Genomic DNA, 24,802 nt, shown 5'->3' on the forward strand with positions numbered 1-24,802 from the left:
ACCAAATCCAGTACAGCCAATAACAGAAGCGCATTTCATCCTCATCAGAAGCAGTTGTCAGAGCCAAGGACTATCCCCAAACACTGCTCCAAGCCCAGGAGCGGACAGCTTGTCTTCAAAGCTGCATGGATGAAGTTAAGAGCGATGTAGGGCTGGTGTTTCTCAGGGCAAACATCGCAGATCAGGGCGAGTTGCGGCTCTTCCCTGATTTCAGATTCCTTCATAGGTGGCAGAAGGAAGTCTCAGCCGTGACAAGGGCCTGGAAGGCTGGGAGGAGTCAGCAGGGCCAGGAAAGAGTCTGGAGCATTCCTGGAGGGAATGGGGAAATCACTCTTCCCTCTTTTCCTTTGCAAAGCTCTATCTCCATTCTTATTCTAGGTGGGATGAAACAAATTTGTGCAATCAGAGTACTGTGTCCTCACGCCCTGCCTGGCCCACAGGGAGTGGCTTAGTCAGAGTCAGCCCTGGGATTTTGCTGGGGTGGTGGTAAAGCAGGCTTCTCACTCCTGGGAGTTGCCGTGTTGGGTCCCGGTGCTTGTAGGGGGAGGGTTAGCCAACAGAGCCATTGCACTGGGTCCTTTTGTTCCAAAACTTTTTTTTTTTAAAGATCTGTTTATTTTTATTGGAAAGGCAGATTTACAGAGAGAGAGAGAAAAAGACAGACAGACGGGAAGATCTTCGGTCTGCTGATTCACTCCCCGAGTGGCCACAATGACCTGCCCCAGGTGGCAGGCAGCTCCTCAGGGTCAAGGTCTTGAAACAAATGAATGAGACAGTGCCTCAGTTTACCATAAGAGAGACAGGGAACTGCTTTCCCTTCCCAAGATCTCCTGTCCTCAGTGTTACGTGGGGGCAGACTGCCTTCCTCCGGGAAGGGTGCAACTTTCTGCCCGGGTCTGGAAGCTGAGTTCCAGGCCCTGACAGCCGAGGGCTTCTTCCTCTGAGCTTCATTCATTTCTGGCATCCTGCAACTGGCTGGCTCCTTGTTTGATTTGCTAAATCTCTGTTTGAGTTCACTGTTTCACACCCACACCGACAGTCCCTCCCCAAAACTACCCCCAACTCCCCAGGCCCAGAGGGCCATCTGCCAGGCCTTGGAATCAAAGCAAATCAAGCACAGCTTGGCTCCTTAGCATCGTCCCATCACCCCTCCTTCCTTTCCCAAGTGTCTTTCCCCAAGTGTTTCTTCTAGGAACTTTACCTCAAACCAGAGGACCCTGGGGTTAAGTCACCACCTGCCTCAAAGGCATCTAGTACGGGCAGGTTGCTCCAGTTGCCATCCAGCTCCCTGCTAAAGTGCCTGGAAGAGTAGCTGAGAATGGTCCCTGTGGGAGATCCAGGCGGAGTTCCAGGTTCCCAGCTTCAGCTTGGTCCAGCCCTGGCCGCGTGGCTATTTGATGAGTGAGATGACATATGGAATATCTCTTTCTCTCCCCTTTTCTCTGTAATTCCACCTTTAAAGTAAATAAATAAACCCTAAGGAAAAAAAAAATAAAGAAAAAGAAACCACAGACTTTGGCATACCTGCCAGCCAACTTTACCAGTTATCAATGTTCTGCCAGTCTTATCCATGGGAACATACAATTAAAAGAGAAGTTTACTTAGATACAATTTTTGTAAAATCCATGAATAGTTCTTTTGTAATACACATTTTCCATGAACTTTTTGTAATTTCTTCATATGCATGAATTTCAAAATGTTTTGCATCAAAATGAACTTTTCCCTTTTAGAAGGATACAGTATTCGAAAGGCAGAGTGATGGAGTTCCTGCATCCAAGGCCTCACTCATCAGTGGTCGCAGTAGCTGGGACTAAGCCAGGCCAACGGCAAGGGCCAGGGATTGCACCCTGCTTTCCCACAGGCTTTCGGGGAAGCTTCCGCTGACTCACGGGCTCCGGGCTTCTGTCCAACCCAGCCCTGGCTGTTACAGGCGTTTGAGGTGCAAATCAACAGATAGAAAGCTCTCTCTCTGTGTCTGTATATTTCCTTCTCTCTGAATTCTTCAAAATAAGAGTATTCTGTGGAAGGATCTCTGTCTCTCTGTCTTCTCTCTTTGACACTCTGTCTTTCAAATACATTTCAGAAAGTAATGACACTGTCATCATTTGTGCTCTATGGACACTGGGCTACCAGCTCCCCACGGGCTTTCTCACCGCACCTTCCTAAAGACCCACCCACTGTGCAGATGACAACATGAAGCCAGGAGGGGCTGCGGGAGCTGCCTGAGGTGGGACACAGTTTCGGCTGGCTGTGGGCTGGGCACAGAACTTTGTCTCCACATTTCCACCATCCTCAGTATGGGACATTGAGTTCCTGGGGGCCACGAGTGGCATGCCCTCAGGGATGGCCCTAGACCCCAGTCCTGAAGGTCAAGGCCTGCAGTACTCAGTCTCACTCCATTAGGGCTCTCCCTGCTGCCAGGCTGGCCTGACTGCTTCTCTACCTGCTCAGCCACGCCCCAATTTTGGAGGTTCCACGTTGCTGTGCACTGCCAGCTGCCAGGCCAGGTGTGAGCTGCTGCCTCAAGGGAGCCCAAGAGAAACCTGGAGAATGGAGAGAAGACCTGGAATCTGAAGAAAATGCTCTCCACCGTGAGCCCAGGAGTCACCTCCTCAGAGGTCCTGGGCATCACCCTGAAGCGGGTGGCTTCAGTGTTCAGGGTGGCACACCAGAGATATAGCCCACGTTGGTCAGGGATGTGACTGGGCTGGATCCTGGCACCTGCACCTTTCTAGGTCCCTGAAGGGTGAAGACCAGCTCAGCTCCGTACCCCTGGATGGTGCCACCTCACCCTCTTCCTCGGTGGGTGTCACCTCCAGGGATTCCCAGGCCAGAAGAGCTGTAAAGACCTCTCCTCCTTGGCTGTTACATCCAGGACAGAATCAGAGGCCTTGGCTCAGGAGCTGACTGTGCTGGGCCATGGTGTCGGTCTTGGTGCCAATAGGGCTATTCTAGGCCATAGAGTGAAGTCCACTAAGCCTTCATCTCTTTATTGTGAATATTCACCTTGCAGGATTTGCTGAGATGCTGTGGGCAAGATGCCTGGGCTGTGCTGAGTGCTTAATAATCCACGCAGTGGAACACTACCCGAGCCACTCAAAGTCAGAAGAGTCTCTTCTCATTCTCCTTCCCTCCCTCCTTCCCTCCCTCCCTCCGTCCCTCCCTCCCTTCTCAATCACGCTTCCTTCCAAACAAATACACACATCTTTTTTTTTTTTTAAAGATTTATTTTTATGGGAAAGTTAGATATACAGAGAGGAGGAGAGACAGAAAGACAAAGATCTTCCACCTGCTGATTCACTCCCCAAGTGGCCACAAAGGCCAGAGCTGAGCTGATTCGAAGCCAGGAGCTTCTTCTGGGTCTGCCATGCAGGTGCAGGGTCCCAAGGCCTTGGGTTATCCTCGACTGCTTTCTCAGGCCACAGGCAAGGAGCTGGATGGGAAGTGCGGCCACTAGAATATGAATTGGTACCAATACTGAATCCTGGTGCATGCAAGAAGAGGACTTTAGATGCTAAGCTACCACACCAGACCCAAATACACACAACTTTAAAATACAGGAGAGAAAGGTCGGGCCTGGGAGAGTGTGGGTGAGTGTGAGGGAATCCCATGCTGGGAACCCCTAGTATGCTTCTGCCGCGTCGACTTACCAGGCTCAGGCTGGCGTGCGTGGGATTCCCTAGAGATATGTTCAGAGTGTTTGGACTGACAGCTGGGCCTGGCTTCCCCACTCTAACGCATGCCAGTTGTATAACCCTGGGCATGGTACACAGCTCAAATCTCTGCTTCTCCACAGCTGGCCCCACTCAGGACATGCAGCAGGGTGGGAGCCCTGCTCTCCTAGCTCAGAAGTTCTGCCATGAAGAGAAGGGACATATCCGGGAGCTTTCAGAACCAGTTAGGAAGGCACTCCAGATGCTGGACTGAAGCCAGGTTGTACACAGAAGGAAGAGTTGCCTGTCTTCTTAGGAACTGACGGCAGGTGCACAGTGAGGGCAGGGCAGACGGGGGCTAGAGCGGCAGGTGGAACTTGCCAGTTGGAGAGGCTGGCTGTAGAAGAGGCTCCCTGGAGAGAGAGAGGACCCACAACTTCCAAGCTATCCTAAACATCACTCCAGGGAGTAAGAGATGCAGAAACCGGGCTGTGTGTTTTCTCTTCGCTTTCTGTACCCGGGTACATTTCCCTTGGCACCAGATGGTAATGCCCTTGCTCCCCCAGACCTGGCAGTAAGAGCCCAGCTAACCATCCTCCCAGGCATTTTCATAACTGCAGGCATCGCGGCAGACCTGGGGATGGTGGAGGCTGGGGTTGCTACCACAGAGACTTTGAGGGGAAGGTTGGCCACTGGAGGAAGGGATGGTGCAGAGGACAGCGCCGTCAGAGATCAGGCTCTCTCTCACTGAGATCTCTTCTCAGTGACACAGGTCCATCCATTTTTTTCCTTTGCCATCAGTTTGCCATGGGGTCCCGCTACTTGCAGTTAAAGGAGTCCAGGTTGGCACATAGGCAGCCCCTTGCCCAAGCTGTGAAGCAATGTACTGAGGGTGCTGCAGTCACATCCGATGTCCATCCCCCGCCATGGTCCCCTCATTCAGAAGCTCAGGACACCCTGCCTGCCCTTGAAGCGCTTGTGCAGGTACAATGGCCTAAATGTGGGGCAGGTGAGATGCTGGCAGGGGCTGAGAAGGATTAGAGCTTTTCCAAGGGACCCCAGAAAGCTCTTCATCCTCTTCCTGCCAAGTGAGGACACAGGGAGTTGGTGGCAGCCTGCGGGCAGGAAGTGGCCCCATGGAGCCTCCAGTGGCAGCAGCCACGGCCAGCCAAGGCAGCAAACAGGGCAGAATCGGGCAGCTGTCCCGGACTCTGGAGGAGTTGGCATCTGTGGTCCCTGGTCTGGGACCACAGCTGTTCTCTCACTTGATTCCCGAGGCAACCAGCCAAATCCCCAAGGCTGGGGTGTCTTTGAACTTGGCCATGGAGGAGTGAGCATCTTGGACAGGTCTTCTCCCCAAGAATAAGGCTAACAGGTGTGAGGGCTCTGTGAGATGCAGGCCGGCCATATTGTGCCTGCAACTGGAGGGCAGGCGTCTTCTCTGCTTCCTCCACCTGACTGGGTCCCTAACTAACTGGGCGGCACACTTCCAGTCTGGCTGTCTGCTAGGGTTAGGGTGGATGGGAGTTGATCTGGGGCCAACAGAACGTCTTCTGGCTTTGGGACAGTAAGCGATTTAGTGCCGGTCCAGGCTGGCCAGCTCTGCACCCCGCTCTTTGGGGTAATCCTTTCACCTGAATAACTGGCTGCTGGCTGTGGTCATGCCTGGGGCACGGCTGATCCCAGGGGTCATCCTGGCCTTGCCCTGTCACACACAAACAGCTCTCCTGAAGCCCCACCTCCCCAAGCCCCAACAGGAACCAGAAAACAAAACAAATCAAAAACCCAGGGGACAAGGTAAATTTCTTCAAAGATCTATTTTCAACATTTTTAAATAATGCAAAAAAATAAAATAGAAAGAAAGAAAATCACTTGCATTTGGAAAGCTTCCCTTTCTTGATCACAGGCTGCCGTGCCAGGTTTTGGGAGCAGAAAGCCCCAGACGCCTCAACCCATGACCTAAGTCACGGCTTCCTGAGCAGGTCCCACCCGGCCACCACACAGCCTCTGCTCCAGAACTAGGACTCTGAACTACCTGGCCATCTGACTCCTTAGTCCCTCAACATGCCCCTCTCCCTCCCACCTCTTTCCTCTCCACCTGTCGCTGTCGCTTGCCCATCGCACTCACACCTGCACACAACCACCTCCTCCCTGCAGGCAGCTCATGTTCTTCAGGGCCGCCAAAGCACCTCTCTTGCAGAGAGCACTCCTGTGCACCCTGCTCTAAGTTGTGCCTCGGTGTTACCTGGCCTGAGGGACGCACTGGCCTCTAGGCCTGCTCCGGCCACCTGTCCGCTGCCACAGTCTTAGCTCTCATTTGCAAAGTCGCAGCTTTCAGAGCACCAACTGACATGACCGACAAGAGAAAATTCCACACTGTGGAAACTCTGGTGTGCACAATAATGAAAAGCATTGCACAGAACTGACTTCAGGAGTGTGTGAAGGACTTGGGCCTCTGCATCCGCTTGGGAGACCTGGAAGAAGCTCCAGGCTTCGGTCTGGCCCAATCCTTGCTGATGCAGCCATCTGGGGAGTGAACCAGTGCATGAAAGATCGCTGTCTGTTCCTCCCTCTCTGTAACTCAACTTTTCAAGTAAACAAATAAATCTTTTTAAAAATGCCAGGGTGTGGCTGCACAGTAACAGATGCTAAAGTTTGTCCTGAAAGTATGCACATGCCAAGGAGCGCAAGCTGGGTTAACTGCACTGCTGGGAGTGCCACGCTCACACCCCTCCATGGGGCACCTGCTGGGGCTGTGGATGTCAGTGCAGAAGCTTGGCCTTGGCACAGCAGCAAGTGGGGTTTTGCCTGAAGAACACACCAGCCCTTAGGGCAGGACTGGATTTGCATGTTTCTTGGGTGAGCGTCCCTGGCTCGGTCAGGGACGAGCACGGAGCAGGTGCCTAGGCTCCAGGTTTGTTGCCTTAGACAGAGCGCCTGCCCACAGAGGGATGAGGGCAACATCACAGTGGCAGGATCATGGAAAAACCCAAGCCTGCTTGTTCATCCTCCAGCAGCAGGGTGATCCTGCTTGGCCTGGCTTAAAGGCCTGGCCCTCACCCAGCACTGCTGGCCCAGGGCTGGGATCAGCTGCTCCAAGTTCATTTTCCCCCCAAAATTAAAATTCCCATGAAAGGTGAGGTGGGAGAAATGTGACCTTGCTGTGGATGTGACTGACCAGAACCCTGATTTGTCACAGCGGGACACTGCTGTAAACCCAGACTGGGGCCAACCATGGATTGTTCATTGGAAGATGGTATGTAGAACTCTTGCTCACTGAGCTCACCATTGCCCTAGCCAACAAGTCCCACCCTCAGCACCCTCTATCTACGACACCTGCAAAATCTCATAGTTGCCCTGACAAAGCTGTTATTTTGTTATCTTTCAAGAAAACCATCTTCAATGGCTGCAGAAGATCAGATCACCTCACTCTGTGCAAAGAGCCGACCACACACATATTACTTAGGAAATCCATTCTGAACCCTTCCCCATCCCACCAACACATCCCGTAACCCACAGGTGCACACACTGACACACAACACTTGCCAAAATTAACCTGCTTTTAAGAACTAATTTGAGCCCTTGGAAGTCCACTCAGGACAACACCGTGGCAATTACCATCACTTAAAACTGATCCCAGCAGACACAACACCAGTTAGCAAACAGCAAACCTAAAAGCCTAAAAGTAAGGGTCTGTTACTCAGACAACCCCAATCTTCAAGTCATGGAGAATGGGTTTATCTGGGTCAGAACCAACAATGGGGTTCACTCAAGGAGCATGCTATCCTCAGCCCTGGCTGATCACCCCCAAAAGCTTGGGAAGGCTGCTGCTTAGCTTCAAATCCACTTGGAATCAAAGGCATAATAAATTAATGTGTGTTCCCCACTCTGGCTGCTTGTGTACTTCTAGCCCAGATGGAGCCTTCAAGACACGCTCCCCCAGAATTCCCAGAGGCTTTGCACTGATGGGCCGAAGGCTCCTCTCCCAGCCTGAATCTCTCCCTGGGGTCCCACTTGAGTGTGCAGTGAGAGAGAGGAAGTCTTCATGGTGAGCAAAGAATCTTTGATTTCAAGCAAAATGGAATCTTGGGACTTTGGAGGGGCTTGGAGGAGTAAAAGAGAAATGGCCAGAGTCCTGGAGAAGCAACGTCCGTGCAAGGTTCTCTTCTCTTAGAGACATCTAGAAGCATGCCTCTTCCCTTGATGTGGCTCCTGGGGCAGAGCAGCCTGCAGGGCCTCAGCACCCAGGGCCAATGTCCAGCTGCTGAAGCATCTCATGCAGAGATCCCTGCAGCCTGCTCAGGGCCACCACCTCTGTGGAGTAGAGGGAGGCTTCCAGGATGCTTTCCAGACTGTTCAGGCTCTCCAGATCACTGGCCCGGGGTGGGGGGCAGCCTTGGGAGGCAGCTACCAGGTGCAGAAGGTCCCGGAGGTTCTCCAGGTCATTGGCAATTTGGACCACATTCCGGGAAGGCAGACTGGTGAGGATGTGTTTGTAGAGGACCAACGTCTGATCCATCTTGGACAAGCTCAGGTTCGGGTGGAGTGCAGGAATGAAGTCCAAACCGGTGATCCTCTGTTTGGAGGAGACTGCATGCTGCATGGAAAGAAACAGCAAGGGCTCAGCAAGCACGGGAGCCTTTGTGCTCCAAAGCCCTTGGCCTGCCCAGAGCCTGCATCCTTTCCCTTCCTCACCACCTGTGCCCAGGGGACCCTTTGCCCTTACCACCCACTCTGCCCTCCCACTTCCAGACCAGCATTCTCTGGCTTTGCCTGTTTCTGAATGGCCTCTAATGGATCAGCCACAGCTCCTCATGTCATGTTGAGTTCTTTCTCTTCCTAGACAGCTCCGCTCTTCCACAAACACCCCGGCCGTGGCTGCCCTCTTCCTCTTCCACCCTCCGCAGGTGGTCATGCACCCCATCTCCTCAGGGGTCAAGGCAACCCCTAGGGAGGACCCACTCCCTTTCAAGCTCCAATGACTCTGGTTCTGCCAGCTCTAAGGGCCTGTGTCACTGCTGTCCCTCACCACACATCTTAGGACAACCTGGTGGAATGACTCTTGAAAGCAGGAGACCTAAGGACTTCTTTCTAGGAAATGCTCAAGACTCCGTTAGGCTGAGCTATCCCTCCTTCTGCCCCCTGAGCATCTCCTAGATGTCCAAGGTCACCTTAAATATACACAGTGACAGGGCAAAGCTGGCACTGTGGCATAGTAAGCTAAGCCTCTGCCTCTGATGCCAACATCTCTTATGGGCATGAGTTCGAGTCCTCGCTGTTCCACTTCCAGTTCCCTGCTTATGGCCTGGGAAAGCAATGGAGGATGGTTCAAGTTCTTAGGTTCCTGCACCCATGTGAGAGATCAGGAAGTCACTGCTGGCTCCTGGCTTAGGATTGTCCCAGTTCTGGCTGTTGCAGCCATTTGGGGGTGTGAATCAGCAGATGGAAGACCTCTCTCTATCTCTGTAACTCTGCCTTTCAAATAATAATAAAAAAAAAATCTTTCAATAAAGATTTATTCAGTCTACTTGGAAAGTCAGAGTTTCAGAGGGAGGGCATGCTGAGAGACCGAGAGACCAAAGCAGACAGGAATGAAGTTCTTTTTGGCCTCTCGCAGCTCCCAGGAGGCAGCCGGCCTTCAGCAAACGGGGAAGTGGTTTTTCGGGGGGCTGTTTGTGCACTCTCTGATTCCAGTCCCACCAGGAACCAGAGGCAGCCTGGCCACCGTTCCACTTGGTCCCCAGACTGCCCCATCCATCCCCAACCCTTCACTGTACCGTGTGTGAAATGTCGCTGATCCTGGTGAGGATGGTTTTGATGAGGGTTTTGGTGTCATCCCGGACTTTCCAGATGGACACAGCTTGAACACACAACAGACAGGGCCACAGCCACAGGAGCTGGCACAGGGGTCCGCACCGCATTTTCCTTCCTAGGATGCACTTTTGGGGCCTGAAGGCAGAAGGAAACCACACACACACACACACACACACACTGTAGAGGTCAGAAGCCCAGACTACACCCACAGGAGTCCTCAACCACCTGTGCTGTTTAGTGCAGGTAAAATGATTTTGCTTTCTACTCTGGTTACTTTCTTCTCAGTGTCAAAGCCAAGTCATCTACACATGTGTTGATAACATGTATCCCTTCTGGAAGATTCTTGTCTGGTCCATGAAACTGCAATGAGGTGTCCTGTGGCCTGCTAGCAGCCAGTCCGACTGGGAGCAAATAAAAGAACTTGGTGGTGTTGGCACAGACCTCGGGTGTGAGCCAAGGCAAAGGGGAAAGGCTGGTGAGGTCTGGTTTGAGTCCAGACACTCATCCACTGCGTAACTTCTGGCTCACTGCAGGGCAGCTTTGGGATGCAGGGGGATGAAGCCGCTGGTGACACTGGCCTCCCATAGCTGAGTGCCAGGTTTCCAATCCAGCTAATACACCCAGGAAAGCAGCCAAAGATGGCCCATATACCTGGTCCCCTGCCACCCATGTTGAAGACCCAGATGGAGTTCCTGGCTCCTGACTTCAGCCTGGCCCAATTCTGGCTGTTCTAACCATTAGGGGAATGACGCAAGATCTCTATCTCTCCTTCTCTGACTGATGCTCTGCTTTTCAAATACATAAATCTTTTTTTTAAAAAATTGCTTTAGGCACATCACAGAGTCCCTGAAAGTGCCGCCTGCATCCTTGTGATGTACCTGTTGGTAGGCTTTCAGGAGGATCAGCTCAGGAAAGGCATGTGTGAATTGTGCTCTTGCACCTGCTCTGCAGATGTGGGTGGATTTGTCCGGCGGAGGCCTTCACAACAGCCTGTCTCATGTCAGAGGGATCAGTGAGCAAGGGGTGTTCTCAACTCTTAGAGGCTTGGATACATATTGAAAGGCAATTGGGAGAGAGAGAGAGAGAGAGAGAGAGAGAGAGAGAGCGAGAGAGCATTCTACTATCCCCTGGTTCACTCCCCAAGCTGGGTGGGGCTCAGGCTGATGCAAGCAGCCAGGAACTGCATCTTGGTCCTCCTTCTTGAATAGGATGGAGTCAAGTACTGAAGCCACATGCTGCCACTCGAGAAGCTGGATCAGAAACGATCCATCTCACGGAGGATACAGACATCTCAGTGGACAACTTAGCCCACTGTTCCCTGAAGACTCAGTGGGGGCATCCCAGGGAACACAGACCAGCTGCTCCCCTACAGGAACAAACAGGGCTCCCCGGAAAAGGTGTCATCCCAGAATAGCTTTAAGGTCAGGACAGAGATCAGGAAGGGCAGACAGCAGTGCCACAGGTGCCCAAGCATCCAGCTGGGATAAGGAACGGAAAGGGAGGGAATAGCACATGCACAGGGCATCTATCATCGACAAAGTCATGGAGCTGCAAACTGCAAGTCAGTCAATGAGTCGGTCATTTTTTCAAAGGCCATCAAGTTGAATGCATGCTAATCTGTGCCTGGTGATCCACACTTAGTGTGTGTGAATCTGGATGAAAATCAATACACAAGAAAGGAAGAGGCCACAAGTGCTGGAGTGGCAAAAGCTCGCCTCCGCTCCGTGTCCTCCCACCTCTGGTCTGGATGAAACAGGCTGTATTTGTCTGTCTGTAAGAAGCACTATTAGGATGGTGTGCTTTCTGGCAACATAACAAACAAGCACTCAGCGTCTGTAATTTTCATTACCAAAGGTATGCTTTTTAGTCTCAGTTTTACAGAAAACAATGAGACTTGGGGAGATGAATCAACTTGTCCAGCTACATAGTAACTCCAGAATTCAGACTCAAGGCCTTCCAACAGCCAGGCTGTTGTATTCCCCGCCCCACCTGCTTCTCCAGGCTTTGGAGTGAACCCCAACGGCGAAGTGCCCTGCTTCCTTCTCCAGACCAGCTCTGGGAAACAAGATGCTCAAGTCCTGCTCAAACTGCACGCCCACATCAAGTTCCATTACAAAAAGTGCTGTTATTTGGGACAATGCTTTCTGAGTGTCTTTCTCTCACCCCCAGTGATACAGCAGTTGCTGCTGGAGCAGTTAGGGTGGTGTTGATCACCAACAGACTCACTGGAGCCCCAGGAAAGGTGGGAGGGGCAGTGGCTAGGCCCCAAGGCTCAACAGCAGGTTGTGCCCTGACAAGCCCTGTCTCTGGGCAGGAAACTTCACTTTCTGGAAGATTCTGCTTCCATCAGCTGACTCAAAGGGTCAATGAGAGGAGCTTGCAATCAGCCCTGCCCACGCTGTGTACGTCTGGCACAGGCTGCAGGCAGGGAATGCCAGCTTCTTAAACTTTACTGCTGTTCCCTGGCAGGATCAGAAATGGTCAGCAACCATAGCTGTAGCCAAGCCTGGTCTAGGTCGTGGCCACTGCTTCTCAGGCCTGTCTCAACCGCGTGCTGTCTGTGCTGCTGGGTCTCCCGCTGCAGCCCCAGATCCAGCTGCTTCCTTTACTAAGAGACACGTGTTCACAACCACTCCTTCCCAAGAGCATCCATTACCAGATGAAGGCCTACCAACATCACTATCCAATAATGGTCCCCTCTAAAACGCCAGGATGGACAAATAGCTTGGCCAGTCCCTCTCTCACACTGGTAACCTCCATCAGTCACAGAGACTGGAAAATCGGTCTGCCTAAGAAGCGAGGCTAAGCAGGGGAATACCCTTGAGAACTACAGGGGAGAGAACTGGTGACAGGCCGGCACGATAGCCTAGCGGCTAAAGTCCTCGCCTTGAATGCCCCAGGATCTCATATGGTCGCCAGTTCTGGTCCCGGCAGTCCCGCTTCCCACCCAGCTCCCTCCTTGTGGTCTGGGAAAGCAGTCGAGGACGACCCAAAGCCTTGGGACCCTGCACCCGTGTGGGAGACCCGGAGGAGGCTCCTGGCTTCAGACTGACTCAGCTCCAGTCCTTGTGACCACTTGGGGAGTGAGCCATTGGACAGAGGATCTTCCTCTCTGTATGTCTGCCTTTCCAAAAAAATAAATAATCTTTAAAAAAAGAGAGAGAGAACCAGTGACATGTGTATATGTGAGCTGAGCGATGGCAAGAACCTGTTCCCTCCTCCATGTGGCACACATGCTGAGCCATGCTCATCACACATGATAATGCATGCAAGTCTTTAGAGCAGGCTGCTGCTGGCTAACCCCTGTATCTGACCTCCTCCATGTAACAGGAAGTCCCCAGCCGGGGGAAGGGCCACCAGAGGGCCACTGTATTTCCAGCTTCCTAGCAACCAGATACAGCTGGGTCCTGGCCTCTGGCCAATGCAATATAAGCCGCTCGGGACGCTGCTGTGTATCTGTGCCTCTTCATTTTCATCTCTTTCTCCATGCATGGTGCCATCTTGGACTATGACATCAAACACCCTGCCTCAGGAAGTTCCTGGCCTTTGGGTTCCCCCACCACCTCAATCTCTAGGTGTGTAAGCTGTTTGACTGAAACATAGCCTCCACCTCATGTGAGCTGCTAATTCCCTGGAACTCTGCTAAAGCCAGCCATACTTAGTGCTGGCTGAGCTAACACACCCTGGCAGACAAGACAACTCATCTACACTTGTTAGGTGGCGGGAATGGGATAACGTATGAGAAGTGCTGACTCTGTGTCTGGCTCCGTACATGTTAGCTCTTAGCCTTTATTTCCAGTGATGCAACAGCAAGGCAATATAGAAGAGATAGCATTTCCAAAGGCCCTGAGAATGGGTAGTAATTGGGTTTGTGAGGGTGGAGGGGGCAGGTAGCAGACTGGAAAGCCCCATGGGTTGAGGAGACACGGGCATGCAGTAGAAAAAGGGTGTGATGGCAGCAGGGAAGGGAGGAGCTGTGAGCACCAGGGAGAGAGCCTGCGCTTCCTGCAGGGGTCTGGGGAGCAGGTGCTTCCAGCCCAAGTGATCAGGAGGATGGAGACACCGACTGGGAGAGGCTTGGGGACAGGCTGAGGGGTGAGTGTGGTGGGACCCAGTCGGGGAAGTAGGGAGTCTCCACCCAAGGAAAGGGCTGCAGACAAATGCTGGGGCCACAGTTGGATGAGGAGAAAGGTTGCTGTCTGCCTCAGACTCAGAAACAAGGCTTTCTTTTCCAGAAGCTTCCACCATGGTTTTGAACATGGAGAAACTGTCATTTGCTAAGAACTAAAAGACCTGCTGAGAAGTTAGTGCAACATCCTTCTCCCTCCCTTCTCCCGGGAGCCACTGAAGTGCGTCTAAAATGACAAGTGCAACATTCACCCCAAGAGGGCAGCCCACACCACCCCCGCCATGTGGCCCCCACTTTCTCCATCCACCCCGGGCCACTCCTCCCCAGCTGTCCTTCTTCCATTGATGCCCTGCTACTCCCCCCAACCCCTGAGATTGCCCTTGTCATGGGTTTGATGGAGAAAGAGAGACTGACCAGTGACTACCTGGATAATGCAACAGGGTCACACATATGAGGCTGCAACCCAGAGAGGCACTGGCCACCCTGCCAGCTTCCTGCTTTCTGACATCACCTGGGTCCTGGCTGGCGGGCACTGCCCCTTTCCTCAGCCTTAGACAATTTCCATTTCCTTCACTGCCCAGCAGGTGCAGACAGGACTCTGCCCCGCCTCTGCCTTCTCACTCTCCCAGACAGGCTCACCTCCCCAGAATCCATTGCAACACACTTGCTTCCACTTACAAGAGAATGTCTAAGAGTCTGTGGAGGGACGGGTGTTGGGCACAGTGGAGTCCCATGTCAGAGGACCTGAGTGGAGTCCTGCCTTCTCCACTTCTGATTCAGATTCCTGCTAGAGTGTATCCCAGGAGGCAGCAGAGATGGCTGCAGTGCTTGGTCCCTAACACACACAGTGGGGACCCGATTGAGCAGGCTCTTAGCCTCAGCCCGGCCCAACCCTGCCTGTTGCAGGCATTTGGGAGAAGTTCTGTCTCTACTTTCTAAATAATAAATAAACGAGTATTTTAAGTTCATGGAAACTGGAATGAAGAGATAGGCTTATTTTGATTAAAAAGAAAGAAAAGCAACCTTTGAAATCCATGCATCCCAGGATATTTCAAAAAGTTTGCAGAAAATTCATATTATGAAAAAACTGTGTATGGATTTCAAACTTTTTTGCACCAAGAGGAAATTCTCTTTATATTTCATTTCCCCCAATCTTTTTCCTCCAAATTTTCAAAATATTTACTTGAACAGCTCTTGACTTTCTGATTTTGTATATACACACATATTTCTGCTGTTTGGAAATAGAAATAGCTCTAAAAGAAACATGTGTCAAGAAATAAAAAGCCTCTCTCACTGAGCTAGCATGAGCAGACCTCCTCATCTTTGTAACCTGAAGCAGCATCCAAAAGACCACCCGCTCTTACTGGTAGCCAGGGAGTGAGTATGGCGTGAGAGTCTTCCTGTTCATCAGAAGCTATCCTGAGAACTGATTCCATTGAGGGCAGTAAATAGATTCCAACTCCCATGCCAACTCTGATCAGTTTTTAGTGTTGGGGAATTGAAGGCTGTAGCCAGCCTCCCAGGCACAGTGTCAGGGCCGATTCCGACGCCTGTCCCTATCTCAGTGACTATGACCTGCAGCAGGTGTTTTAAATTGGTGTTGAATGAATAAATGAAACAGTTCCCATCTCTGGTCCTCATGGGCTCACCACATTAATCTATCTCTATGGTGCTTCACCTGCTCCCATCTTGGTCACATTCTAGAATTCATTTTGGCCCGGAATTCCAAAGAAGTTGCTTCTCTCTCTCTCTCTCTCTTTTTTCCCCCTTCATTTATTTGAAAAGGCAGAAACAGAAAATCAGAGAGATAGTGGGAGAAAGAGAGTGAGGAAGAAAGATCTACCAATACTCCCTAAATGCTCAAAGTTTTGAGGGCCAGATGAGGCTGAAACCAGGATTCTGGAAGTGCAACCAGGCTTGCCTCTGGGTGGTTAGGGACCCAAATATTTGAGCCATCCTATCCGCTGTCTTCAAGGATGCACAAACCAAGAGCAGGGGAACACGAACATGAACCTGAACTCCACTATAGAATGTGGACATCCCAGGCAATGATAACTGTGGCTTCAAAGGCCCACCCCTCAACTCAACTGCTTTTCTAATAAGGAAGCCACTTCAGCTAATAAGCCCAGTAGGTCTCTGTATCATGGACAGAAAGGCTGGATGACTGAGACTAAGCCACACCAAAACCAAAACCAATAACCCCCAAACACCCATAAACTTAAAAAGCTGTCTTGATGTGGACAGAAACCCTTTCACATCCAGATCTTCTCGGGAAACTTGAGCTGCTTCCCGGCACCCACATGGGCTCAGCTTCCCCTTAGGCTGCTGATCTCTGCTCCAGTGTCCCTGCCGGGAGCCCCTTGTCATGGACCCACTCAAGAGCCTGGTTCTGCTGTGGCACTCGGAGATGACTGCTCTGTCCTCCTGGCTCCACTTCCCCCCCTTGGCACCGCGGCAGTGGAGGAAGCCCTGAGCAAGTGTGCACAGATGGAAACTCCACCTAGGATGTCCATGAAGTGTCGCCATGAATGCTCCACTTGCAGAACACTGACCAAATGCACTGCAGACAGTAGCACATAGTCCCTGAGAAGTGATTATGGCAGAGTGAGTGCATCCAATGGTCACCAGTCGGATTAGACTGACCTCTAAGGAGGAACCAAGTCCTGGGGACTGAGCCCCATGAAAAGTAAAGCCAATTTCCAAGTAGTTAAACTGTAACTATAACTATAGAGTTGCTCATCTTGGCTTTACCCTATTTTTGTAGCTTCTATATCCTTGCCTGCTTGCCTGCCAGCACAAAGGCCACCAGCTCACTGGCCCAACAGCTCAGGGCTACCTCCTTCAGACCTGCTCTGAGTATGGGAAATCGCCAATTGGCTAATAAAGATTCCCCAGATTCTAAATTGGCTTCCATGGCCTTTTATACAGTGTGCCTGCATGTTACACGGGGGCGAAGTGCAAGGAATCTCAAGCAAAAAAACCGTCTCCCTCTGTTCTTCTGATGCCCCATGTATGAACAAGGAAGACTTAGACACGCCCCTGCCCATGGGCCCAATGAGGAGCCACAGCCGCTGGAACTGTAGCCTCAGCTATGACCTGACTGACTGGCAGTTGGAGAACTGGTGTCTGTTCTCAGCCCCCAAGATGCTGCTCATGGATGCACGCTCCCACCACATTCCACCTTTCTGCTGCCCCTTCCTGCTTCCTGTCTCTCCCATCCCCTTTATGGGGAGCGTTTAGGCTCTGGGGCAGGACTATGACCTAGGGTTCTCAGGCAGCCACCTCCGTACCCAGTCTGGGCCACTCGAGACATGCGAGGCATCTGCCTTGGGGCTGCCGGGCAGGAATTCATTGCAATTTCCCTGGCTCTGCTCTGGGCACTTGGAGGCATTTCCTGGAACAGAGTTGGGGGGAGGAAGATATTTCCCCCAGATACTGAGAAAGTTATTTTTGGGCCTAAGATTCAGAAAACATGACAGGGCTGCTCGTTGGGCCAACATGGAACATACCCAGTGACCTGCACTGCGTGAGAAAGAGGACCTGAAGTCGGTTCCTATTACGTGACTGCTCTCATGACCAGAGGAACAGACTGTGTAGCCTGTGTGATGCTAAGGGGCATCCAGAAGCATCGAGAACCTCTGCTCGTCACTTAGGCTCAGGAAAGACATTGAGAACACTCGTCTATGGCCATACCATGCTGAACGCACCCAATCTTGTCTGATCTCAGAAGCTAAGCAAGGTTGGGCCCGGTTAGTACTTGGATGGGAGCACACTCCCTCTCCCCCATCGCACTGCCTCCTGCCTGCCTCAGAGCTCTACAAAATCACGGGAACTACACCTGCCAGGGTGCCCCGCCTCAGCCCTGTTGCTCCGTTCAAGGGCAGCTGGAGATCATGCTGACTGTGCATGGTCCTGAAGTGTCACCAGCCTTGAGCTGCAGACAGGAGTGGGAAGGTGGCCATGTCCACAAGGAAATCCCAACCCTGCCTGCAGGGGAGAAAGGCAAGGGTAGGGGGAGGCGGTGGCAGAAGAAACACCTCTGAGGTCTTGGCTGGAGGTCACCAGCCCGCAGGATGGGTGTAGCTATCCCAGCTAGCAATGCACTAACAGGTGGCACCATGCAGAGGACTCCCCCATGACCTCACCCCTGTGTGTCCACCCTGAGGAAGGCCACTGTGCCTGGCTGGAGGACAGAAGGTATGAGATCCTGCACGGAAATTCAGACCCTTCCGGACAGCATGTCTGCCCACTTTTACTCCAGCCCAGCCCTTGGCTTCTTCGGCTGAGGGTCCCTCCTTTACAGATCAGCACCCTGGCTGGGAATGTGCCCAAGAGCCAGACTCTGCCCTAGCCCCAGGAACTGCCACCCGTGCCCTCTGCACTGATCCCTTCCTGATGAGGTAAGGAGGGCACCCTGATCCCTGGCCAGTGATTAGAGCAATCTCCAAAGCTGCCCAGTTCTGCAGACCAAACCGTTCCCTGGGGTCCTGGCCAGCTCTCCCAGGACCAAAGCTTGCTTTTCCAGGACACAGCCCAGACACGAATGCAACGCCCCCAGATCGCGGCTGCCTGCTCTCTTCCTCTCTACCTCTCTGGCTGGAACTCCGCGCAACGCCACCATAGTCGGCAACCGAGACGTCTGGCCCTCCTCTGCCTCCTGCCTCAGTTTCCCGGGCACCTAGAGCCTGGTGGGGGAGCTTGTGGCCACCAAGCGAGAAGGGCGCGCATGAGGGAGCCTTACCTCGCAGCTGCTGGCGCCGGGACTGCTCCAGGGTTCCATGCCTGCCCTCCCCTCTTATAGCCGGCCCAGCGCAGCTTGCGCAACTGCCCGGCAGGCCTCGGGGCATCCCCAGCGCCAACTCCCGCCCCACCCCGCGGGCCAGCGTCGGCTCAGGACGGCTGCTACAGGGCCTGGGGCGGTGGTACGTGCCTCACCAGGTTTTGCCGTGGGGGCTGGCACGGACATGTCAGGAACCCCGTGCACACCTGTGAGTGCCTCTTGGGGCAGCCGGCAGTGCCGAGAAACTCTCGAAGTCCGGTTGGCAGAGGCTCCCGCATGATGGTGGCACCTGGATCACCCCATGGAACAGTGTTGTGAGTGGTGCTAAGCGCCAGAGGCCCAGGGGGCAGGCTGCTGGGCTCAGGGAGCGCGGGGTCCTCGGGGGACACACATCCATCTCCTGGGTGTAAGGAGCCTGCCTCCACGGCCTGTACTGCGCACTTGGTGCTTCCCTTTGTAGCCATTGCCATCCCTCTAGCAGAGCAGCGCAAAGGAGGAGTCCGGTGAACCGAATGTGGCCAGCACCTGGCCTGGTACCACCTGCCCAGCTCACGGGAGAGCCAATCAGTTAGGGCTCCGGAGGGAACAGTTCTGACTTGGAAATGACAGGAAATGTACATTTCACTGTCTCTCAGTTGTGAAGCTGATCAAGGAAAAATTGATGGGCGTTTGCCTCTTCGGTATCAATGTCATCCTCCATGAAAATGTTCACTGCCTGGCGCTTTGGAGAAAATGTGCGCCAACCTCAGATGCAGGGAACACACACTCCGGCAGTTGGTTGCTCCTGGCCTTTGTCCCGTGTGTCCCTCTGCTGTTGACCATCCCCTATCCTGGTGGAATCTCGCCATGACACGACAGGTCACCAAGGAAGCCCTTCCTGGTTGCCCTTCCCGTCAACTCCCCTTCCTCAGCTGGCCTTCGTGGGTTGTACCAAGTGGCCACCCACTTGCCGATTTCTGGTCACTTGCCGATGCCACGCACACGGATCCCCTAGGACCCCCACAACATGGTGGAGCTGATTGCTGCTGTGTCACTGTGTGGGATTCTGCTAAACCCATTGCCACTAGGAGTTGATTTTTTAAAAAATAGGGAAATACTCCTGCACTGTGTGGTGGCATGGAGGCAGCGGCACCTGGCAGCAGTCAAGGTCTGCCTTGCTCACTGCTATCCTTAGTTCAAGTCCAGTGCCTAGCACAAAGTATTTCATTTGTATACATTCTTAGGGGCCGGTGTTGTTGTGCAGCAGGTGAAGTGGCCGACTGTGCTCCTGGAATGATTTTTAAACAAAGTCTTGTATTCTCTGTGGGTTCGTCTTGTCATTCACATCCGGCTGTAGTGCTCACTTGGTGCTGATGCAGAATGTAACCAAGGTCTCCTTCAGCCCGGTAGTTCTGTAAGTTTGCTCCAAACAAAAGGCAGCGCATATTTGCAGGGCTGGCCTGTCCTGCATTGTCTCCCTTGGGCGTCTCCTGGTGGACTGGGACCTGGGGTGACTGCTTGAACTCCAGCAGCACCTGAGACCTCATTGTGAGGACACAGGCTGCCTCTCTGACCATCCATCATGTACCTATTTTTTGCATTCAGTTGATTTTTAAAATCTGGTTTTATTTTTAAAATAAATCATAAATGACAGAGTTTAAAAAGCCAAAGGAAACAACGTCCTCCCCATATCCTCCTCTCCCCAGGAGCAGCCGAGTCATCAGCAGCGGTCTCTGCCCTGTCCTTCAGAAAACATTCTTCTGTCTTTCAAAAATGTGTGCATTTGGGGCCGGCACAATAGCGTGGTACAACACTCCTATGCCTGCAGCACTAGCACTCCAGCTGGCCAACGCCTGATCTGAATAGCTCCCTACTAATGGCCTTGGAAAGTCCAAGGCCTTGGGGCCCAATACCCACGTGGGAGATCCAGAAGAAGCTCCTGGCTGCCAGCTTCGGATCAGCTCAGCTCCAGCCATTGTGGCCATTTGGGGAGTGAGTCAACAGATGGGAGAGCTCCCTCTTCCTCTCTGTAAGGTTGATTTCAAGTAGATTAAACGCATCTTTAAAAGCGCATCTTTATTTGGGGCAGCAGTTAAGAGCTGCTTGGCACACTGGCATCCTGTGTGGGAGGCCCAGCCCCTGCAGTTCTGATCCAGCTTCCCACTGACTTGCACACTCTCGTGGGTCCCCTCCACCCGCACAGGATACCTGGGTTGAGTTCCAGGTTCCTGACTGACCTGGCCCAGTTCTAGCAGCTGCAGGCAGTGGGGCAGTGAATCAGTGGATAAAAGATCTCTCTGTGTCTCTCTCTCTTCGATTTTCAGATTAAAATGGAAAAAATATTTATATTAGAAAGTATCAAAACAAACAATGTGAATGATGTCATGCTTTCCCCCTGCACTGACCCTGCTCCTTTGTCTGTAAGTTGTTTATTTGGGAAATTCTCACGTCTCCCTGATGCACTGACAAGAGAAAATGGCATGCCAGAACTCCGTGCGTCTGCCACGTAACGTGGATCATTATTCACCTCACCTCGCTCAGTCGCTGTATCTAGAATATAATTTCTTACTGGTATACAGAGAGCTGCTGTGCTTTTCAAGGCGGTCTGTATTCCATGGTCTGCAGGCACCATAATCTCTCTAACCATATTGTTAGGTACATAATATTGTAATTCATACATTTAAATATAATTATTTGAGCACTGTGTGGGTCTGTCTATGGGAGACATTTTGATAAGTAGAATTGTGCATCAAAGGGCCTATGTATTCAAAATAAAAAATAGATTGCCGAGTTCCATTCCTTAGAGACAGTACAATTTGCATAGGCAATGGGCTGCCAGCAGCAGTGGCTTAAGCATGAGCGACATTTAGTTATCTCTGCTACCCAGGAGCCTGGGGTGAGTGGGGCGCTGGCTCAGTGGCATCCTCAAGAATCCTGCTCCTTCTGATCGGCTCTCGCCCTGCTCTCCTTGCTGATTTCCTCCCCGTTGCCCCATCCAGGCTGCCCCCCTTCAGGCATCATGTCCTTGTGCCATAGGAAAGGTGACTGCAGGGATCGCAGGCTTTTCTCATCTTATATTGTTTTTTTGGGTTTTTTTTTGGATCAGCACAGAGAAGTCAGATTGTCCCTTATTCCTCATTGACCAGAACTGAGACACTCCAGACACCCCTAGGCCAATCACTAGCCAAGTGCGACGTGACTGCCGAGACCCAGTCGCTGCTGGCCCCTGGGGCAGCGTGAGTCAGAGCGGACGGACTGGGGCTCTCTTATGGTGCTCCCTAATCTTGGAAGAATATGATATGATGAGAGAGAGTTCGCAGATACAGAACCAGCTGTGCTTGCTAGGCCGTCCACACTGTGTGGCCAACCTCGGACACTTGACTTTATTTCTCAATTGCTCTTCTTCTTCTTCTTCTTTTTTTTTTTTTAAATTGGAGGATCAGTTTTACAGAGAGGAGAGAGAAAGATCTTCCATCTACTGGTTCGCTCCCCAAGTGGCCACAACAGCTGGAGCTGAGTTGATCTGAAGCCAGGAGCCAGGAGTTTCTTCTGGATCTCCCACAGGGGTGCAGGTGCAGTCCCAAGGCTTTGAGCCATCCCCCACTGTTTCTCCAGGCCACAAGCAGAGAGCCAGAAGGGAAGTGGGACAGCCCAGCTATGAATCAGCATCCATATGGAATCCTGGTGCATGCAAGAAGAGGATTGTAGCCACTAGGCTACCATGTCGGGCCCTTTATTTCTTGATTGTAACACTTAAAAATCCTTTCGGTAGGGCTGGTGCCACGGTGCATCAGATCCCAGATGGGCACTGATTTGAGGCCAACTGTTTCATCTTGAATCCAGCTCTTTGTTTTGATCTGGGGACACTGCAGAGGATGGTTCAAGACCTTGGGTCTCTTGGAACTGCATGAGAGACCTGGAAGAACTTCCTGGCTCCTGGCTTCGGATCAGCTCAGCTCTGGCTGTTACAGCCTTTTGGGGAGTGAATCAGTAGAGGGAAGATCCTCTTTCTCTCTCTGTAACTGCATTTCTAATAAAAACTAAATAAATATTTTTTTAAATCTTTTTTTTTTTTGTTTGAATCCTGATGGTCCCCACAATTTTTAGAAAAAGTTTTTTGTTTTGTTTTGTTTTAATTCGAAAGGCAGAGTTATGGAGCGAGGAGGAGACACACACAAACACAGAATCTCCCATTTGCTGGTTTACTCCCCAAATGGCTGCCACGGCCAGGTTTGCGTGAGGCTGAAGCCAGGAGCTTGGAGCTTCTTTTGGCTTTCGCCTGTGTGCACACTGGCCAAGCACTGGGACCATCCTGCACAGCTTCCCCTGGTGCCTTAGCAGGGAGCTGGATTAGAAGTGAAGCAGCTTGGGCTCGAACTGGTCTCCATATGGAATATTGCAAGTGGAGGCTTAACCAACGATTTCTCAATGTTGGGCCCCACAATTTTTTTTTTCATAACAGGTAAGAACAGCACTTTAGACTTGAATAATGTGGTTTTTTTTTTTTTTTTCAAAGCACACTCATGGTTTTTTGATTGCCTCAGTAACTCAGAGAAAGCAGTGGGGTAGGTCTTGTTTTTGTATGATCAATGGGTGCCGGAGGAAGGCCAGGGAGGATTCCTCAGCTGCTGGGGAAGCCCAGGCAGAGCCCCAGCCCTCGGCCATTCATCCCAACTCATCTTCCCACCTGTTTCCTCCTTCCAGATGCAAAGATAAACCTTCTCCTGCAGCTGCTCTTGGGCGGGTAGCCCTTGCGGGTCTCATCTGAAGACGACGTGCAGTCACCGCCACAGCCAGGAGCTCTGGCCCACGGGAGTGTGCAGGGTCAGCAAGGCACTCCTCCAGGGCTGGGCTTTGCCGATGACTGGAGCGGGGAGGGCTGTGGATGGAGAAGACAGGTAAAAGTTCAAGTTCTGTTCTGACCAGAGGTGGTCCCAAGAAGCTTCTCTGGGGGGAACTGTCCCTTCTTTTTTCTTTTCTCTCTCTTTCTTTTCAACATTTATTCATTTTTATCAGAAAAGCAGAGTTACAGAGAGAAGGGGGTACACACACACACACATCTATCTGCTGGTTCACCCCTCAAATGGCTGCAATGGCTGGAGCTGGGCTGGTGGAAAGCCTGAGGCAAAGGGCTTCTTCTACGTCTCCCACACAGGTGCAGGAGACCAAGGACTTGAACCAGCCTCCACAGCTTTTCCAGACTGTAAGCCGGGAACTGAATGGGAAGTGGAACAGCTGAGATTCAATCCGGTTCCCATATGAGATGCCAGCGCTGCAGGGGAAGGCTCAGTGTGCTGTGCCACTGCGCTGCCCCCTCTTTTATCCATCATTCCTTCCTTCCTTCCTTCATTTCTTTTTCTTTCTTTCTTCTTTCCTTTCTTCATTTTTAAGGTTTATTTATTTATTTATTTGAAAGTCAGTTGTGGAGAGAGTAAGAGTGAGTGAGAGAGAGAGAGAGAGAGAGAGAGAGAGAGAGAGAGAAATCTTTCAGCTGCAGGTTCATTCCCCAGATGGCCACAGGAATGTTGGCTAGGCCAGGCTGAAACCAGGAGTCAGGTTCCAGAAGCTTCTTCCGGGTCTCCCTTGTGGGTGCAGGGCCCAAGCTCTTGGGCAGCCCTTTGCTACCATTAAAGTGCATTTACAGGAAGCTGGATTGGAAGTGGAGCACCTTGCCAGACAGGCAGGACTCAGATGCAGTCTGGAACTGGCAGTAGTGGGGGGCGGGGAGGGGTGGGATGACAGAGGGCCAGTGTCAAGGTCAGAAGGCCCGGTGCATGAGGCAGAGGCACCTTGGTGCTTTGCATCTCCACCTGGGGAGCTCTCATAAGGCAGAAAGTACAGGAGAGATGTTTCCTCCCTCCAATTATTTAATTGCCCAAACTGTTGTGTTCACTGCAGAAAATCAGAAAAGGCAGAGAAGCAAAGCTGCACGGACAAAGCCATCCCTATTCTCACCACATTGAGCTAATGCCTAGTCATGTGTTGGCCAGGGCTGCACAGGCTCGGGAACAGCCTCTGAGGACCCCCTGGAAACCCTGAGGCCTGCACGTCCGCTCGGAAACCAGCTGCAGCAGGCTTGGTCCCAGGGCTACTGCCTCTGCCAGAGCCTGGGCTGTCTCGGCAGGGTGGAAGGACTCCACCAACGACCCTTTGGAGGACTGGGTCCTGCCTGGAACCCGCAGCTAACCCAGCCTCTAGGAGGAAACTCTGGAGAAGCAGCATAAAGCCTTGCTTGGGCTCTCCAAGAGAGCTGAGAATCAACCCCTGAGCTTTCCAAGTCTCCAACTTGATGCTTGGTCCCCAAAGAGGGGCCCTAGCAGACTGGCTGCATTGTCTCTGGTGGACACGCTGCCCACGGCTCCTCAGTCAGAGTGAATGAGCCACTGCTGCCGCTGCTGGAGAGGTGGGCTTCAGTGGCCAGGAGTGCAGGGGCCTGGGAAAGCACTG

The 24,802-nt window shown here is 52.2% G+C and overlaps 1 protein-coding gene across 1 annotated transcript; it reads right to left on the reverse strand.

The window, feature by feature from the left end:
- Positions 1-5,455: 5,455 nt before the first annotated feature.
- Positions 5,456-18,360, reverse strand: LOC121170986 (leptin). The gene is made up of 3 exons (XM_041002478.1): positions 18,338-18,360; positions 9,431-9,602; positions 5,456-8,250 (listed from the first exon to the last, which is right to left on the reverse strand). Exons 2-3 carry the CDS (start codon positions 9,572-9,574, stop codon positions 7,891-7,893), a joined length of 504 nt encoding a protein of 167 aa, XP_040858412.1. The 5' UTR covers positions 9,575-9,602; positions 18,338-18,360; the 3' UTR covers positions 5,456-7,890.
- Positions 18,361-24,802: the final 6,442 nt, after the last annotated feature.

This window comes from Ochotona curzoniae, unplaced genomic scaffold, assembly GCF_017591425.1.
Source record: "Ochotona curzoniae isolate NIBS_2020 unplaced genomic scaffold, NIBS_Ocur_1.0 scaffold_2476, whole genome shotgun sequence".
Classification (NCBI taxonomy): Eukaryota; Metazoa; Chordata; class Mammalia; order Lagomorpha; family Ochotonidae; genus Ochotona; species Ochotona curzoniae.